Source organism: Aulonocara sp. 'chitande type north' Nkhata Bay, linkage group LG7 (assembly GCF_057382095.1).
Source record: "Aulonocara sp. 'chitande type north' Nkhata Bay isolate Kocher_YH1m ecotype deep benthic linkage group LG7, A_spYH_male_GT1.1, whole genome shotgun sequence".
Classification (NCBI taxonomy): Eukaryota; Metazoa; Chordata; class Actinopteri; order Cichliformes; family Cichlidae; genus Aulonocara; species Aulonocara sp. 'chitande type north' Nkhata Bay.
In genome coordinates, this window is record NC_141350.1 from 29503723 (window position 1) to 29523704 (window position 19982).

The following is a 19982-nucleotide window of genomic DNA, read 5'->3' on the forward strand; positions in this document are numbered from 1 at the left end:
TTAGATAAAATAATCTGAAACCTTTTCCTGATTCGCTCTGCTGTCTCTCTCTGAGCTTCGTCCTCAGGGCTGACACCTCCGTCTGCAGCATTTCGACCAGGCGTTCGCTCTCCTCCACGTCTCTGCACGTTTTCTGTTCACAAACAGAAGGATGCAGAGTGAATCAAACAGGAAGTGAGGTGGCAGGAAGTTCAGGTGCTCTGACAATTTTGCTCACCTGCAGCTCCACCTGCAGCGAGTCGTTCATCTTATTCACTTCGTTCACCTCCTTCAGCAGCCCGCTGGAGCAGAAGAACTTTGACCTGAAACAAAGAGATCTCAGTTATGCCAGCAGAAACACAGACACGGTGTAAACGTGCCAGCGTGGGCAGGGCATACCCGTGTTTCTTCATTGTGAGGCTGTAACCGGCTGCAGAGCACGGCGCCGACACCTTCCAGTAAGAAAGCTGCTCGAGGAGGCCGAGGTTGGTGATGAGCACGGGGACGTTCATGAAGTGCCTCCACAGGAGAAGAAGAAACACAAACCATAAGGAAAAGACACGAGTCAGTTAAACGTGGAAACACCGAGCTGTCCACCCGCCTCCACCTACCTGTTTTCATTCAACGTTCCTCTAACTGACCTGATTGCTTCACCCAAAGCTGAGATGTTTTAGACCTCTGTGACTGACCTTAAAGCCTCACCAGTGTCCCTGAATGCCTCCCAGTTGTTTTTATTCACTTTAAAAGCCAACTGGAGCATTTTAATAATTATACAACATTTCACTTCATTCACACTCAGTTTCTTCTGATATTTAAGTTGCCAGCACCTGCTGAGTAAAATGAGGTTTTTTCTTTTCTTTTTATATAAAACTAAGAAACATTCATCCAACACAAACAGGTGGCAGTGACCTGGTTGATCAGCTTTAACAGTAAAAATTATCTTTAAGAGGTTTCATACGGGAACTTCAGGCAGACAGAGGTTTGGCAGTCTCAGATTCTGATGGTGTTCCTCAGGGCATCGTTCTGGAGCCCCGGGGTAGATTATTTTAATCTAATAACTTAAAAAAAAAAAAAAAAGCCCACCTTTGCTAACTCTGTGGACTGATTTCAAATGTCACCAAAGGAGCAACCTCCCACAACACAAACTCCACATTTGGGTAAAATCTATGAGATGATGTGTCTTTGTAGAGGATTAAGAGACAACGCTAGAGAGCAAGCTGATATAAAGATATTCAGGTATACTCAGAGCGCCACCTGCTGCGGGAGATGAAGGCCGAGTACTCCATCCTGTGCGTGGAGCCTGGCGGTGTCGTCTTGGTGGGAGTCAGCAGCACAAAGATCATGTGAGGGTTGGAGAGAGCGCTCTTCAGGTTCTCGTGCACCAGCTTCTCTCTGAAGGTCATCTGCTGCTCCGAGTTCCTGCGCTGCCGGTACCAGCCGATCACGCTCTCCTTCACAAGCCGAACACGTCAATCACATGATCGCATCATGCCGAAACCTTCTCCCCACCCCACTCACCTGCTTGTTCTCTGCCAGCAGCTTGTGTAGCTCCTCCGCGTTCACCTGTCCATCCCTGCTGTACAGACTGACACACAGACACACCTTTACATAAGAACACAGCACACACACGATGGCATGATTACGTCACGATGCATCACTCACGTGTTCAGTCTGTGGCAGGCGATGTGCTTCTGGACGTCTGTCAGAGAAAACAGACATTCCTAAAAGTGTACCAGTAACTGTAGTACTCATGTAACCGTACAGTTAATTGAGATGCACTTACTGTATGTTTCCTCGATGTGGATGTGATCGGCCTGAGAGTCGCTGATGGTGACCTGCTCGTCAAACCTGCTCTCTCCGAGGATCAACCCCTCCTGATGGATGAATAAAACCAGATATAAAAACCCTACATCTATAAGCATTTGTTTACTGAATATAATCATTTCAGCTACAGCATTTTTACATAAATATTAAAATATATGCCAAATTTACCAACAGACCTACCTGAATACTTGAATGTATTTGATTATGTTTCACGCTAACGTTTTCTTGTCAGGAGCCATTTTCATTAAACTTTACATTTTTTAAATGTAGTCTGGTGTATTCTGAAACACGGTGGTGGACGAGAACTGAGCACCAATTTTTCAATTAAATTATGTCTTCAGTAAGATTCAGTAGTTGGATTAACCATATGCCGAATTTACCAACAGATCATCGTTAATTTGGGGATCTGTTTAAAAGTGCACGAATAATAATAATCGGTGTTACATTAAAACCTAAAATCTGTGAATGGAGTGTGGTTTGCACCGACGGGAATGGTTGAAAAGGAGCAGTAACATCTCGGGTTTCATGCAAAACTCGACTCGCGTAATCGTTCCGTGTTGGATCATGGATGTACCGAATTTTCCTACAGACCTGTCTGAATATTAAAATATTTTTTAATATGTTTTACACTGTTTGACTTCTTACCGGGACCTGGTTAAATTAGTAGATTTTTGAATGGAGTCTGGTTTGTTTGGAACCTGAGAGCGGTTAGCTAGTTTAAAAGTTGAAGAAACACCACAGGGGGAGTTTTGACTTCACTTAGACGACAAACTGTTCTTCGCTGCATCAAACGACACGCTGAAATCCGAATAATTAAACTAATAAATACGAATTTATCAACTTTAAAGCCTGATACTAACACCTGGCGCGTCTGTTCTATTTGCTAGCTTTCCCAATAATACTACATAATCACCCACAAAGGCTCAATAAGAATTCATCAGTTTTAATGACGAGTAAAAGAGCTCATTACCACATCGGAGTCACTGTTAACGTGCTGAAACATGAGGGAAGCTAAAACGATCCCGGGCAAGCGGACAGTGGGCTCCGCCATGATGCCGTTTCATCACAAACACAGACGCGTCACATACGCGCAGTCATACGCTGCGAATTTTTTTCGTGCGCAGCAGGCTCCGCTGCAGGAGGAGCGGGCTGGTTAGCGAGCTAACCATAAAACCAGCGGGCTGAAGGTTCAGTTTCTCCGGACAGCAGCACCCGCTCGCCTCTCCTCGCTCCTAGGCACACTTCCACTGAAACAGGGCCTTCTGTGGGGGTCCTGTCCCGGTAACCCGGGTTAGTTCAGTTTAGATAGTCGGACTACCGGGTCTAACTTCCTTTATCCGAACAATAGCTCTAGTAATTCACTCCTGTAACGGTACTTTGGATTTGAAACGTACAAATACTCGATTACAGGTAAGAGTTAAACTTCCAGAGTCACCGCAGGCTGTTTAATAATCATAGTTTTGAATGTTTGTTGTTGTTGTTGTTGTTGTTTTAACAGCTAAACTGATTGTTCTGCTAAAGTTTTAAAACTACTTCATTTACTGCTGTGAGTGACTGTTTTATAGTCAGTATATGAACCTGTAGTTAACAACTGATTTCATTCTGAGTTCAAAATGGTCATTTTCTCATTATAAATTTTTATGTCAATTAAAATTTGTTGTTTTTATATTACATTAAATTACAAGTTTTAAAGGGTTATATGTGTTTTAAAAGGGCTGTAAACATATATGTATTAATTATGCATTAGTTAAATATGTGCACTTGGTTTTTAAACAGCCTGTGATATAATGAAATGCCTTATTTGTCTTTCTCACGCAATAGTCAAAACTCTTCACCTTCCTCTCATTTAAAAGCAGACAAATATGAAATTCACATTTTTAACCTATATTCAATCAAATATTTGATGTTTTGTTGGTAAAAAACAAACAAACAGAAACCTAAAATATTTCTATTATTATAACTTCAATTCAGCAACAGCTGTAATATGAATTAAAATGTTCTTTCATTTGTATAAGACTTTGTTTTATACATATACACAATACATGAGCACATTTAGCACATTTAGTTAAAAGCAGGTCAGAAAGAAAGATGATAATCATAAAAACTCCCAAAATAAATCTACAGTCATAACTGAAAAGGTTTGGAGTATTATAGAATAATAAAAAAGCAGAAATACTTGAGCATAAGTACCTTAAAGTTGTTATGTATTATATGTTATGTTATTTTTCTTTGACGTTTTTGCTTGAAATAATAGTTTTAAAAACTTTTTAGAATCTGGAGCTTAAAATGTTTAGAAGAAGATCCTGTAAGTAGATTAGACAGAATTTTGTTGGCAGAAGGAGCTGATTAGTAAACAACTGTCATCAGCATAGAAATGAATAAAGCTGTTCCTATTCAATGATCATTTACTTCTGTTCTGGAAAGTCAAAGAATGAAAGTATATTGGGGAGAAGGATGGCATGCTGACTGTGGTGGAGGTGATGGGGAGCAGGTCAGAGCGTTTTTGGTTCGTCCTCAGGGGAACATGATGGGAACGCCTCCTTTAACCTCCTGTTTGCAGATGATGAGGTGACCTGCAAGCTGTCAGCAATGGAGGACCTGTGGACCGTGGCCGTGGCTGTTTTCCAGCTGTGGATATTTGTAGTCGTGTTCTTCATCACGCTGCCCGCCATGTTCGGCCTCTCTCTGGGTGTCACCAGCGTCTACATCCAGATCCTGGTTAAACTCCTTGAGGTAAGCTGTCCTCAGAGGAATTCATGTCTATGGTCAACATGTGTGTAAAGTTGTGCAATGAGCAGCAGCGGCAGAGTGGGGTCAGAGGTCATCTGTCCTAATAACATTGCAGTGGGCCACGATACGAATCCAGAGAGGACGCGAGGAGCAGCCCAGCGTACCCGCACCGCTGCCCAATGGTGAGTCTGCTCGCATCAAATTCAAATTCAAATTTTATTTGTCACGTACACAGTCATACACAGTACGATATGTAGTGAAATGCTTGGACAACTGCTCGTGACCTAAAGAGAACAAAAAGGAAAAGGCTATGAATAAGATAGGAAATAAATATGAAAAATTAAAAAGGGTAAATTTAACTAGGAAGGAATAAAATATAAATTAAGGTTAAAAATGAAATAACTGTACAACACAATTTAGAATGAAGGGTAAATTTAACTGGGAAGAATAAGATAAAGATAAATATATAAATTAAAGTTGAAAATAAAATAACTGTACAACAAAATACACAATACACAATATAGAACTATATAAGAATGTATGAAGAAATCTAAATATAAATAAATATATACACAATAACAGCAGCTGTACAAGTATTAACCGGAAATGAAGAATATAGTGACCAGTGTTGTGCAAAACCAAAGTCCAGAAAGTCCAGTGTGTGTGTAAGAACCATATGTGTGGGTCAGTACTGTGTGGTGGTGTGATTGAGAGACCGTATCGCCTGCGGGAAGAAGCTCCTCCTCAGTCTCTCTGTGTTGGTCTTCAGGGAGCGGAATCGCTTTCCTGACCTCAACAGAGAGAACAGTCTGTTGCTGGGATGGCTGAGGTCCTTCACGATCTTCCTGGCCTTGGTCCAGCACCGCCTGCTGTAGATTGAGTGCAGGTCAGGGAGCTCGGAGCGGATGGTGCGCTCAGCTGACCGCACAACCCTCTGTAGAGCTCGTCTGTCCTGCATGGTGCTGTTCCCGAACCAGGTTAAGATGTTTCCCGCCAGGATGCTCTCTATGGTGCACGAGTAAAAGTTCCTGAGCACCTTGGAGGGCAGTTGGAAGTCTCTCAAGCGTCTGAGGTGGTAGAGACGCTGTCGGGCCTTTTTCACCACGGTGTTGATGTGACAGGACCATGACAGGTCCTGCGTGATGTGAACTCCGAGGTATTTGAAGCATCACAGCAGAAAACATTCAGTGTGTCAGTTAATCAATAAATAATGACTAATGATCAGACGTAGAAATACATCATCAGAGAAGTTTGATTATTCACATTTATGTAAAAACTACCGGACAGCAAAAGCTGTCAGATAAAAACTCATCGTCCTCAATAACAAATATAATAAAAACAGGAAAAATATTTTAAACAGGGAATAAAAAACATCAAAATAAAATTATGTATATGTCATGTATATATGTTTTATAATAACATTTTTATATAATTATATAAATCTAATTTTAAAAAGACACTTTAAATAAAGAAACTATAATATATATGTATATATACATAATATATATATACATATATATATAATAAATGAGGTACAAAGCCGTTGGATATTGTCATAATCCGTGTCATAATAAAAATCAGAAATAATAATGTTTTTACAATAAATAATTTCTAATAACATTAGAATAATATTTGAAAAAAATAAAATTAGATTTTTAAGGCTTTAAACAGTGAATCGCTATGTTAAATGATCACATTTGGTCAAATTGAAACTGTATTTATTAAATAAACCAATAATCCCGTTGATCTCATGACTGATCAAACTTTTGTTCCGTTCTGATGTGGCGCACAAGACTTTAAAAGCAGAAAGAGATTCCTCTGTGCTGCTGCTTGGAGTTTCAGCTCCTGTTCCTGTTTGAATGTTTGGGCTGCGAGCACAGATCACGTGACGCTGTGCCCCGAGGGTGGGGGCTTCCTATTGGTCAGCTGCAGCATCTGATGTTGGGCTGTAGGTCAGGGAGAGAAGCACATGGCTCGTCTCAGGATGATGATGCAACAGCTGCTTACATAACGCTGGTCAAACAGAAGCCTGAGAAACTCAGACACACACACTAACACACACGTTAATAACAAACACAGGTACTGCTGCTTTGCTGCTGTGTCAGAGGTTTAACCCTTAACAGCCTGTAGGCCTCACAGATTTACTGCAAACTTTTTCTGAGGCACAAGATCAGAAAAAAAAATAGAAATAAATACAAGAACCTTTCACACAGAGTCAAACGTCCTTAAGGACAGGAAAGTGACCAACGTTTAAAAAAAAGGTCATTCAGGTCCCTCTGGGTTAATTCAAGGACAAAGACATGGAAACAGGAAGACACACAAACATGACAACAACAAAAAATATGAGACTCTAAACAACTACAGAGAGACACAAAACCACCACACAGAGAACAAAATGACCCCCAAAACAGATGAAAACACATAGCGACACAGAAACAATCACACTGGTTCTCAAAGAGTTGATGTTTTCAGTAGGAGAAACGTTTCATCATCATCCAAGTGACTTCTTCAGTCTCAGCTGACTGCAGGTTTCCCCAATCTTGTAAACAGTAAATTTGCCTGAAACCAGCCCACTGACGAACAATGTGAGGTCAGTTTCATGATCATTGTTATGACCATGAGTAGCATTTACAGAGAGTTGGGGAATGGCTGCAATGGTTAAGATTAAGGAACTGACCTCACAGCCCATTTTTCACCAGTGGTGCTAGTTTCAGTTAGTATGCACATGTACTGTTTATAAGATTGGGGAAACCTGCAGTCAGGTTCTGTTCAAAGGTTGGAAACCTGGAGTCAGCTGAGACTGAAGAAATCACTTGGATGATGATGAAATGTTTCTCCCACTGAAGAATCCAGATGAACAGAATCAACGATTGAGATTTGCTTACCTGGATGATTGATCATGCATCAAGACAGTCACACAGGCTTTTAAAAGAAAATCACAGAGACAGGAGGAGTTTGATAAAACATATGAAAATACATGATATATGCTCAAATAAAGACAGTGAGACTAAACGCGGTGCTGTTCTTTGTTCCTTCCTCTCTCGTCTCCACTGTGTCTTTGTTAAACTCTGGTCCTGCTGAACTCTTTCTGAAACTCTCTGATGACTCAGGGATCATCGAGCGAGCGGAGGGCTCGATGGAGGAGGAGATGGAGCAGTTGCGGCGTTCTCGGTCTCTGGAAGGCGGTGAGTTTGCTCTGAGTGACGCCTTGTATTTCTGCAAGAAGGGCCTGGAGAGCATCGTGGACGACCAGGTGACCCAGCGCTTCTCCTCTGAGGAGCTGGCCTCCTGGAACCTCCTGACCCGCACCAACCAGAACTTCCGCTACATCAGCCTCCGCCTCACCATCTTCTGGGGCATCGGCGTGTTCGTGCGCTATTGTGTCCTCTTCCCTCTCAGGTCAGTGTGTCACAGCTCGACCTCTCACCTACCCGGGGAGGCACTGATTTCAGCATCATTGGCCTTTGCAACAGGAACAGCAGCTCTCACAGCGGTGAAGCAATTCAGCCAGAGGCACGTTTCAGTGCTCTCAGGTCACTCCAGTGCTTACATCTTCTGCTTTTAACTAATAAACAGGAAGTGCTGCTCACTGTAACACATCACTGGTGAGAAAACAGATAATAGATGAGCAGTTAGCTGTAATTATCTCCAAACCATCATCACCGCAGTGCAGTCTGTACATGTGCAGTTTGTATGGTTACACCCATCATTCAGAAACCAGGTGACAGAGCTACTTTCTCTCTGAGGCCTTCTCAGTGAATAAAAGTGAGACAGTTCTGATCAGGGGGATTTTCACCTTCTCCTCCTCATGTCTCTGCAGGATTACTCTGGCCATCATCGGCCTCTCGTGGCTTGTGATTGGAACGACTCTAGTTGGATTTCTGCCTGAGAACAGGTATGGCGCTTCCACGGTTCACAGCTTTGGTGACTGCCTCGGCGAGGCACAGACTGAGCATGTGCATCTGTTTCAGTGTGAAGTACTGGCTGAGCGAAGTTGTCCACCTGACCTGCTACAGGATCTGTGCCCGGGCGCTGTCGGCCACCATCCGCTACCACAACAAGTCAGTCCACTTCATCGCTTCCTGTCAAGTGCTTCCTGTCGAGCACTTCCTGTCGATCTGAACACGTGTTTCTTTCTGCAGAGAGAACCGACCTCAGAAAGGAGGGATCTGCGTGGCTAATCACACCACGCCCATCGATGTGGTGATCCTGGCCAATGACGGCTGCTATGCCATGGTAAGTGTCATGCGTGCGTGGGTGTGTGTTTATGTGTGTGTGTCGGCGTGCCTTTGTGTGTTTGTACATGTGTGTGTGTTCTGTTGTCTTGATGCTATGTTGTCCTCAGGTGGGGCAGATTCATGGAGGTCTGATGGGGGTCATCCAGAGGTCGATGGTGAGGTCGTGCCCTCATGTTTGGTTTGAGAGGTCGGAGATGAAAGACCGCCACGCGGTGACCAGCAGGTGAGGCTGATTGTAAACGATTTCACCTGCCAGACAGAGTCAGACGTTTTTATTTCTGCTCCAAACCGTGATGGTGGAGATGCTCTGACATCAGTGACAGCTGGGTGCGGCCCGTATGATCACACATTTTTAGCACCGTGACCTTTAATTTGTTCCGTTGGCTCAGGAGGTAGTTCAGCGTGGCTCTGCCTGTCAGAGCCGGTGGATCAGGAGCCTGTGTGTATGTTTGTGCGTGTGTTTCATCCTCTGCCGAGCTGCTGATGATCAACTGTTGATGTTTACCTTGCTGTCTCCTCGGCGAGCTGCGGCCGTGTGGCGTAACGCTTTGATGAGTCAGCTGAATTGGTCCAGGGTCACTTCCTGTGAACTAAATGCTCACCACAGCCTCGAGCTCGAGGGTCACACTCAGGGTTTGTGACCACATTACAGTCAAACAGCGAGAGAATGGGAACATCTGTAATTACAGCTGTTTTGTGAAAGTGTTGATGCAGATGTGTTTGATGACTCACTGACGTGTGCTTCCTCTCTGCAGGCTCAGAGCTCACGTAGCAGCAAAGACCAAACTTCCCATCCTTATATTTCCTGAAGGTCAGCGTCACATGATGGTGGTGGTGATGATGATGATGATGGTGGTGGTAATGATAATCATGATTTGATGGCTGTATATTGTCTGTTTGTGTCTCTGTAACAGGAACTTGTATCAACAACACGTCGGTCATGATGTTTAAGAAGGGCAGCTTTGAGATCGGAGGAACGATCCATCCCGTCGCCATCAAGGTAGCAAAGCTGCACGATGATCGATTAGTCCAGAGAATGTTTTACCTGAGCCAATCAGCTTTGAGAAACTGACTCACCTTCACTCCCTTTGTGTCTCAGTACGACCCTCGCTTGGGTGATGCTTTCTGGAACAGCAGCAAGTACAACATGGTCAGCTATCTGCTGCGCACCATGACCAGTTGGGCCATCGTCGTCAATGTGTGGTACCTCCCACCCATGACCATACAGGTACGCCTCGGAGGTCAACGTCTCTAGAAACACCCCAGTGAGGGATCTGAAGTACGAGTGGGGAAATTAAACTATATTTTTGGCCTTTAACCTTTCACACACATACTGATTAATCCATCAGGGGTCACCCGTCACATGACCTCACAGGAAACAACAGGTAGAAAAGATCAGCTGACCGACGTTCTGCTTGTGACCAACAAACTTCCCACCAACGTTTACATCACCAAACGTCTGAGCATAAATCATTTGACACTAATATAGCAAACATTAACTGTTAACTGATGAGAAACGCACACACACACAATAATACTGAAAGGCCTCAAATAGAAACACAATAAAGACACAAAGTGCAAAGCGCATAGAAATTGTACTGTTTAGAAACCTATGCACAAGAGTTGCAAACAACAAAGTTATATACAACCATTTACCTAAAAATGCAGCCAGTGCCTCGGGCGTTTTTTCTATAACCCTCACAATAAGATGCCACACAAATGACTTGTGCCACTCCAAAAAATAGTTTCTGTCCACTATAAGACGAGGAGCACATCACATTTTTCCACCAATAGGAAAAGGTTTTTTTTCTTGTTTTGTTTGTTTTTCAGCAGCAAGTTATAACGAGCACTATCCTTAGAAAGTGTCTGTTGACCCCAGAGGGTTAACCCAATGAATTATTTTGTGTTTCATCCAGAGTTAGTCTGGACTTCCTGAAGGCCTGACGTCTGAAGGTTTGAGCGCTTTCCTTTGATTTTCAGTGATCTGCCCATGCTGTAATTCCCACTCTGACCTGATTGGGGCAGCATCTGCTTCACTGTGTCAGGAAGGTGACACTGTAACACCTGAGCATCATCATCATCGCCCTCCAGCGTCTCTTTTGATGGAGGGTGATGATGGTGATGACAGCTCTGCAGATGAAGACGAGGAGTTAAATGCTGTGCTGCTCGCCATTTGGGCTTTTAAAAGCAGTGTTACCGAAGCATAAACACACTCTCTCACACACGCACACACACACACACACAGATTGTGAGAGTCATGTGATCACAGCTAACATGACCGCGGGGTGTTTTCAGGATGGAGAGGATGCAGTCCAGTTTGCCAACAGAGTGAAATCTGCCGTTGCTTGTCGGGGAGGACTGCTTGACCTGGCATGGTGAGTACTCAGATTACTCAGTACAGTTAAGTACATCTCACTTGAAGTTTGTATCTACATTACAACAGTTTAAAGATAGAAAACACTTTTTTAAATGATGAAATAACAACTTTGTTCTGAATCAAACACTGAACGTTAGATTTAGTTTGTTCGTCCCAGTTTGTAGGTGTCAGTCGTGGCGACGTCTGCTTTCACATACAGCGAGCTGAAGGATTTCACCTCAGCAGCAGGGACCATTTTCTCTCAGCCGAGCGAGCTCACAGAGAAAAGGGCTCATTTAAAGTGACGTGTCCGCACGACTCAATAAAACTAACAAGCAAATGATTACGCGCTGTAAATAATAAATTAATGAGTAGTTTTTTGTGTTTGAGTCCCGAAGTTATGACTATATGATATTTATAATCCATGACAGCATCAATTCTGTGTTGAAAACCATCTTTTACTGTTTTTCAATCTATTTCGAAGAAACTGCAAGATTGAGATTCTCAGTGAAAACTTCCTTCCTGATTTTTTTTTTCTCCATTTCAGGGACGGAAGCCTAAAGCGAGGGAAGGTGAAGGACGCGTATAAGGAAGAGCAGCAGAAGATGTACAGCAGGGTCATCGTCAGGCAGAACAGCATCAGTGCCACACACACCCGCAGAGACGATCAATCATAAACAATCAGTCACAGCAAAACTCGGTCATCTGATTTTAGACTTTACAGGACAGACCTGAATGCCACATCAGACTGTGGGTGCAGGACAGCATCTCCACCAGCAGGAGGCAGCATGACACAACACAATCACCCATCCAGCTGCTCATCTCCTCCTCTTCATCATCATCATCATCAGCTGCCAGGACTGAACTCTTCATCACACAGATGAGGATGATTTATCATCATCGCTGTGTCTGATTTTAACTTTTGTACAAACATCTGAACCAAACTGACACTTTTGCTCACTGTTTATTTCTCACATGGACGAAGAAATATTTCATCTGTGTGTCTACACACAACACACCATAAACCTCTCTCACACACACACACACACACACACACACACACACACACACACACACACACACACACACATACAGATAAATAATCCACATTTTTCAACAAATCCCTTCTGCAGTAACAAGAAAAATAATAAAAGAATCTAAACAGAGATCGACATAGTAAAGAAAGTAAACATTATTACAATATTACAACCTACCTACCTACCTACATATATATATATATATATATATATATATATATATAAAATAGTTTGAAAAGAAAGAAAAAGGCAGAGGGAAAACTAAACAAACATCAAACTTTTTTATGATTATTTTTATATTTGCCCACATCAGAGATGATGTAATGCAGGGTTGGGATGAGGTCCTCACTGAGGTGAGAGGTCAGTCTACCTTTTCTTTCTTTATTAAAATAATCAGAATATTTAGGATCCATGTAATTATTTTATTATTTGGAATAATACAAAAATGTTTTTAATTACAAACATAAATGACAAGACGTTTTGGGAGAAAAAAGATTTAAAGGTTACTGCAAAATGGACTCGAGTTCGAAGTATTCAGGTTACTTTACTCCAGTATTCCACATGTGTTAATATTTTGTCACCTGTTAGCGGAGGTTAAATGAGTCACGTGAGGCCGCGTCTGTACTTCAGAACCGACTCTGAGGTCCTCGCCTTGAGAGGGAGCCGGCAGGCGATGTGTTTACTGTGACGGCGCTTTAATAAAGAAAGCAGAGACTGTGAAATAACATGGAGTTATTCTTCCACACACGGACGGCTTACATTTCACAGCCTCTGTGCTCACGCCGAGGCCGCCGCCACCGCCTGGAATAACAATCCCACAGCTGGAATAGCCTGAACAGAAATGTTTGTTCTCCCCTAACAAGATTGTGAATTATTAATAGGATCTAAAGCCGATCCCATAACCCGATTGTTGAGGTGGGATTGTTGGCGAGCGCTGCTCCACCACCATTTACTGTGATGTATGTGTCTGCACATCTTTAGATCCAATTTAATGTGATTCAGATAGATTTCAGGGGGACATCATAAAAGGCATCGCGCTGACCCCGGCTGCTCGCTAACGCCCCCATGTACGCCCTGTCCCAATATGTTGATTCAATTTGCTCAGTTTTACGTTTACCCCGACTGATCCATACAAATGCAATGCAGGTACGCTGAGTAAATATGAATACATTTCCAAATTGAATCCAAGAGAGTGTATCGGGCGGCGGACATCATTTTAAATGACGCTGTGCTGGGAAGTGACCACTCACAGGGGTAAATGACTGTTCCCTCTAAGGCTCGCCATTAGCTCGAGTGTAATGCCTTTAAATACATCGTTCTGCCATCTGTTCTGTGCCGCCGCTCTGATGGATGTGATGCAGACGAGGTCCGGTCCAGCTCCCGGGGCCGATCGATTCCTGAAGCCGGACTCGCTCCGACCCCACTTTAACACATACGGTACGACACGCAGCCGGGAAAGGACGTCGGGATATCAGAGCCTCACATGGTATAAAAGAAATCATGGGAACAATATTCTCATGATTTCTGTGGAAAATAAAACGACAACTTCATTTTCTGAGGTTAACTATGAGAAAAGTAAAAGTGTACATAGACGGAGAGTCTACTCATAACACAGTTATTTACATATTATTGGTACGTCATAGCATCATTAGGTATGAAAAACAGTTGCTGCACAGATCATTATAAGCAGAGGTAAAGTTACTGCTACTCACATCAGTAATGAGTATTTTCATTTTGGGGTTATTTATGCTTATTTTATATGGACACACTCAAATTACTGCACACAGTAGTATTTCTACATTTCACAGCATGACAAAACATGAAAAATGTGTTGCTTAACTATTAAAAACCATGTCAATAAACCAAATTTAAAAAAAAAAATACAATGTAGAAAAATCAGTCGCGTAGTCCCTCCATGATGTTTTAATGAGGGCAGTTTGAACTTGGATGAGTCTCCCAAACTGATCCTGTGAGAAAACCCAGAACCCTCACCTGGATCAGGGACATCATCTGGTGAGACTAGGACTTCCCCGGCGAGGCCAGGGTTGGCTCACCCTGAACTAGCTGTAAGGATCGCCCTGCAGGGAAGGTGGAGTGGCCTATTTAGTGGGGAAGGAACATGTCTCCTCTGGAGTTGTCCACAGTGATGCTGGTCCCCTCCACCTTCACTCAGTGACAGGGACACCTGGAGGAGTGTGACTGGGTTAATTGTATTTTTCAGTATGATGGGGTCTTATTTGTGTGGTTGTTTTTGTGGGTTCACTAATTACTGATGTGTCGCTGTTGAAAATATTTTATGTCCGTGGTTATATTTCGTGTCTTCTTTTGGACACAGAGTCCCTTTAAAGATGTTTGGCCTTACTGCATGTTGTTTCTGTAAAATGTTCTTTTGCATCATTTGAAGTAATTTCTCAGGTTTAGTGCCATTTTGGGTCGTTTCTGTACCTCTGTGTGGCTGTTGTGTTGTTGTTGTGTCTGAGTGGTCATTATTAAAATGAAAGTGGGCCGAGAGCAGACCGTGACAGCTTCCTGTGAGTGTCGGCGTTGTCCATTAGGGGGAAATGTAAGACCGAGCCTCTGACGGCACCTCTCATTTGCATACTCTAATGAAACAGGCATTAATTGGTCAGAATCGATTTTTTTCTTGCTGCTGTGATTGAGCTACAATTGAGTCTGAAGTTCTTCAAGTGGATTGATTTGTGGTTAAATTCCAGCTTATTTAGTTTGGGAAATAATGATGTTGTCATGCGTTGATACGGCGGCCGTCCTCCTCGTCCAATCCCCTTCTCCGTGTTTGTTATGTGTACAATCTGCTGTGAGGCTTTGACGGCGCTCGCTGAGTGAGGAGGTGGAGTCGCATGAAAAATGTCCTCCGGCAGGGTACATGAAGGTGTGAAATTGCAGACTCCTCTTTGCCCTCGGCCTCATGCCTCAAAAGGTATTTCTTCTTTTATTGACAGTGTGGCTGAACCGCGGGCTGATGGCGGCCGCCGCGGAGCCCACATCCCCCTCTATCCTTGATTGCTTTTGTTTCCAGGTCACCTCCTATCTATTCCTGCAACTTTTCCAATTTCTCAGGGCTTGTTGTATGAAGACAGAAGGCGCTCGCTGGGAAACGCACATAAACCTCCGCAGAGCGCCGACACAAAGGAAACACTTCAAATCTTCCCACTTTCACGCTCAGCGGCGACGCTGGGCCCGTCGACTTCATCAAAGCAATAATCAAATAAATGCCGTGGTTCATTAATATGAAATTATCTTAGCATGAAGATTAATTGCATTAAACTTATGAACGTGTGTTTGCCGTGGATGGCGGCGGTGGAGATGATGGATGATGAGAGCGGCGTGATGAATGGAGAAAGCAGCGGAACTAAATTGAAAGTGTACTCATCCGTTCTTCCCTCACAACTAATGATAAATTGAGCGTGTCACGTCCAACAATACATGTCGAGGTTTAAACATGGCCGCCTGTTCCACACAGGCCAGGCTCCACGGCAGGTAGACGGAGGGGGACGTCCAGCTTCAGATCAGTTTCAGTCCTTTTCCACTTTGACTGCCTGCTTACAAACCGCCATCTTTATTTCCACTGATGAAGACACCACACTCCTGCACCATGTATGCTGTATGTCTTTTTAAAAAAAACTGTTCTCCATCATGCTGTCATTTTTTCCATCATTTTAGGTCACTGGGTTTGTTTTTGGCTTATTTTTAAGTCTCTGAGGACATTTCAGACCTTTTGGGTCTGTGCATGTTTTTGTAGTGATGTAGAACCTTTAGGATGCTTTTTTGCATCCTTTTGCCCTCATTTTACACTTTTTTGTGTGTGTGTGTTTTTTGTTTTTTTTTGGGGGGGGGGGGGGGGGGGCGGAGTGTCTACCTTTACTCATCGGTCCCTTTGAAGACCCTTTGTGTCTGTAATTGTTTTCTGTGTTTGGAACTTCTTAGTTTTTTCTTATTTTGTCTCTTTGTGGGATTTTTTCCTATAGTTTGGATCATTTTAGGCCTCGTTTGCTTGTGGATATTTTATTTGAACTGATGACATTACTGCTTCTCTAATTTAACAGAAAGCTCTTTTTTTTGCTTGACTAACCATGTGAATCACTAAAGTTACAGGTACTATCTGATAGTGAAAAAGTTCACATGGTTCATACCTCTCTGTGGAAGTCGATTCAAATAGGTTACTTTACCGTGGGTCGACTTCAGCTCTGCATTTTAATTCCTGGCTAGTTTTAAAGGATTCACAGTTCAAAATAATCGATCTTTATCTTATACTGAATCTCAGTGCAAACTTTCAGTTCATCCTAACCTGAAATGAGCTGTTTTAGCTCCTCCCTCTTAAACTGACTTTCTCCTGACTGGCTGCCCCTGGTAACTGTAAATGGGTGGGGCTTCTGTGCCTTGGGTGACCAAATTAGGGCTATTCGCTCTGTATGACATCATACAAATACAAAAGTAGAAAAAACTAGTGAAGTGTGTCAAAACTGTCATGTATTTAATTTCTTTCTAGTTTTCGCTTTTAAAGTATTGTTATATGATCAGCTCTGCAGCGCCCCCCTCAGGTGGCTCTGTTTCACCTGTATGAGCAAGTCTGACAAACATTTCTGGATCTTTTGTCCTCTGGTAATTCTGCATGTAACTCGACCTTAATCGCCCCCATTTTACTCTCCACTGATCAATAACTTTAATTATTTTTCCAAATAACTACCGGAAACATCTATAAGGATTGATTGCCTGAATATTTTTTGCTTTGCCTTGTTTAAAAACCCAAACGAGTGACAGGCAGCCAGAGTTACAGATGATCAAAGTCGAATTAAGACAGCGTCTGGCGCCGCTCCAGCTCGCAGCCTCTGTTGTAAATGATATTGCCATCTGTGAGATTACAACAGTTGGGGAATGAAGAAGAGGATCTCTATCAGTCTGCATTCGGCGCATTCGTATTACAGTAGCAGTCCTATGACTGCTGCTGCACTCAGTCATTATCGACATTTTCTGTAAAGTTTTAGGCATTAAAATACTGTGTTACATCAGGTTTACCGTCTCACTTCAGATCTACTCCACAGGCAGCACAAAGCAAATCATTCAACTTTTGATGTTCCTTCAACTGACACATGAAAATCCATTTTAGTTGCCTTATTCAGCATTTACAGTCAGCTGTAAAAAGCTTCATGGGGTTAAGCAATAAGCAGAAAAAATACAACTCCACGTGTTTCTGAATGAACCTGACTCGTGAAGACTCCGTGGCAGTGTATTTGCTGACTTCCCAAAATGTGCAAAAAAAAAGCAAGTTAGACACAAAATGCACTGACCAAAAAAATTACACAAACCCCCTAAAGTAAACCAAACACTCAAAAAACAAACCCAACAAACTGAAACATGTGCCAGTGCAACAAAAAGGCAAACAGAAATCACCAAAAAATGATCAGAAACCAAATGGGGAAAGAAGAAAGGAAACAAAAATGAAAATGACTCAAACATTAAAAAAAGCAGAAGGACAGAAACTGTGAAGAATGTCTGTACCTGTCAGTCAGGTAAGGTCTTTCTGACCTCTGTAAACATGTCGCTGCTGAGGTCATCACTCATTTTAGGTCATACATATGAAAATCTACATTTTAAATCTCATTCATGCCACTTATTAGTAATTAACCAATGAGTAAGCAGTTTAACAGTCAGACCCGCCCCTTCCTGTAACAGTCAAATATTCATTGGTCTCTGAATATGTTGGCGTTCAGACACTGAATGCCTGAACATCTCGCTTGTTTTTAAGATTTTAAAACTCTTCTAGAAGCTGTCTCTGCACTCAGCACCTCCAGGGAATCATCTGGAGCATTAATCAGTTTCAGTGGTCATAAAAACAGAGTGCACAGGATTACTAATCACATGTGATTAAAACAGTTAAACATTTTTGATTTTGCCCCAAATAAAGTCATAAAAAGCTTCTTCCCTCTAGAAGTTACAGTTCCACCTCCATCTTCTCCCTGTTCGTTTTAGTGTCTCGCCTGTAACCTTTTTTAGACATTTAAATTCTTTCATATATTTTTGTTATTTAAACCATATCCCCTGATTTTACTGGTTCAGGCCATCTGAGGTCAAATTATGTTAGGTGAGCTTAAAAAAGTCCAGCATGGACAGAAACAGAGGAAAACAAACATGAAACATCAGTCATTGCCCCCCACGTGTTTAAACATTTTTTTTATAATGCAATAATTTCAGGATATTTAATAGAGGTGCACAGAAACGGGGACTAGTCTCTGAATGTTGGTAGGAGGAGACTTTTATTTCCGAGCAGCTGCCCGTCCCACATGCTGACACGAGCCCTTAAAGTTTACCCACGAATTTCTGCAATGTGAGGACTAAAAGAAAAAGAGCCAAATTTGTTCCTTCTCTGATACTCTGAGCACCTGTACCTTACATATTTATAATAGTTTCCCCTTGTTTCATTAAATAAAGTTGCTTTCTAGAATGAGTGGGCTGGCTGTGAGGGAGTGTTTTTCAGGTTTGACTGATTTCATACACAGAAAATGTGATGATGACACTGAACATGGTGACTTCTCACAGAAACAACCTTCAAAGAAAATCACGCTGCTCCATTTTTATCCCAACTTCATATTTGGCACGTCCACACCGACTGTCATCCATCACGGCTCGCACTTCCTGATCACGTCTCCGGGGGAACGAGGTTCATCTCCCCCTCTTCCACCAACCAGAAAAAAAGGCAACCTCACCAAGTCTCCAATCTCCCTCCGAGCAGCAGCAGCGATGCAGAGCGGGGGGGAAAAATCAGCCGGCACGCTCTGCAACTTCTCTGCAAAATGAATACTTTTTAATTTGGCTGCCTGGGATGGCCCCGGGCCCCCGGACAATGTTGATGGATGATGTTTTAATGCTGCCGAATGTTATTTTTACTGAACAGGGAAAACTATAAATTTTTACTTCATTGGCAATGATTGTGCCCCATGCATAAAGAAGCACGGCGGCGGCAGCGCCCATGAATAATCGCCCCTCGCAGCAGATGTTACTCTGCAGAAACCAATTCCTCGGATAAGATTTGCACAAGATTAATTGTCTACAGCTGTTTCATGGCCCGCTGCAATCTTAATACATTTATGATAAGTTTAAAAGCTGAGCAGAGGCAGCGCAGCCTCCCGAGCGAGGCCGCTTTATTCTTACATCTGGATTCATATCCTCCGTCGGATTCATCATTAGCCTTTATGCTCGGCGACGGCGGCAGCAACGAGACCGGCCATCATTACCGTGCCACGTGCAACACTGTCTCTTTCTTCTTCCTCCTATTTTCATCTCTCCCGCTTCTCAGTGACTGAATTATTCAGATATGTGCAAATGAGTTGTTTTCATTTTTCCCTGCCTGAAGTGGAAATTGAAAGTGACCCGGCGTGACCCCCATCTATTACTCAAGCTAAATTGCAGTGAATGTGCGGTGCGGCTCATTGTGGCACCGCTGTTCTTTGTTAAGCGGCGAGCTGTGACCCCGCACCGCTTGCAGCTTTAGCAGCGGCAGCTCGTTACGACCCACACGCTCCTTGCCGCTTTAGAGCGCCATTTAAATATTCTGCGCAGAACAAAGGCAATCATGTCAGGAGCGTGGGGCCGGGTCAGGGGCCGCTGCCGCAGGACACTAGTTTAAGGTGAGTTTGTGAGGAGACGCTTCAAAGTTCCCGACCCACCGGCAAACGCTCGGGAGGCCATTTAACCCTCCCTCTTGCTCATTGTGTGCTTTTCATCCTGCCTCAGATCATTTAACTCCGCGGAGCTGCTTTCTCTGTGCGGCACAGCGGCAACGGATCGTCCATTATTTATGAC

General features: G+C 43.0%; 2 protein-coding genes across 2 annotated transcripts in view; one reads left to right on the plus strand and one right to left on the minus strand.

The window, feature by feature from the left end:
• abraxas1 (abraxas 1, BRCA1 A complex subunit) overlaps positions 1 to 3202 on the minus strand; it is a 5718-nt gene extending 2516 nt beyond the window's left edge. Inside the window, exons 1-8 of the mRNA XM_086299920.1 lie at positions 2774 to 3202; positions 1763 to 1853; positions 1642 to 1678; positions 1498 to 1564; positions 1234 to 1430; positions 379 to 498; positions 218 to 302; positions 22 to 133 (exon numbers count right to left, since the gene is read on the minus strand). Coding sequence (XP_086156046.1) covers positions 22 to 133; positions 218 to 302; positions 379 to 498; positions 1234 to 1430; positions 1498 to 1564; positions 1642 to 1678; positions 1763 to 1853; positions 2774 to 2854 — 790 coding nt within the window. The 5' untranslated portion in view covers positions 2855 to 3202. The remainder of the gene's footprint in view (positions 1 to 21; positions 134 to 217; positions 303 to 378; positions 499 to 1233; positions 1431 to 1497; positions 1565 to 1641; positions 1679 to 1762; positions 1854 to 2773) is intronic.
• Positions 2897 to 14198, plus strand: gpat3 (glycerol-3-phosphate acyltransferase 3). The gene is made up of 13 exons (XM_086299919.1): positions 2897 to 3213; positions 4364 to 4536; positions 4649 to 4715; positions 7644 to 7932; positions 8354 to 8428; positions 8505 to 8594; positions 8676 to 8769; positions 8879 to 8994; positions 9527 to 9582; positions 9686 to 9771; positions 9871 to 9999; positions 11067 to 11146; positions 11675 to 14198. The coding sequence occupies exons 2-13, from the start codon at positions 4393 to 4395 to the stop codon at positions 11802 to 11804; spliced, it is 1356 nt and encodes a 451-aa protein (XP_086156045.1). The 5' UTR covers positions 2897 to 3213; positions 4364 to 4392; the 3' UTR covers positions 11805 to 14198.
• Positions 14199 to 19982: the final 5784 nt, after the last annotated feature.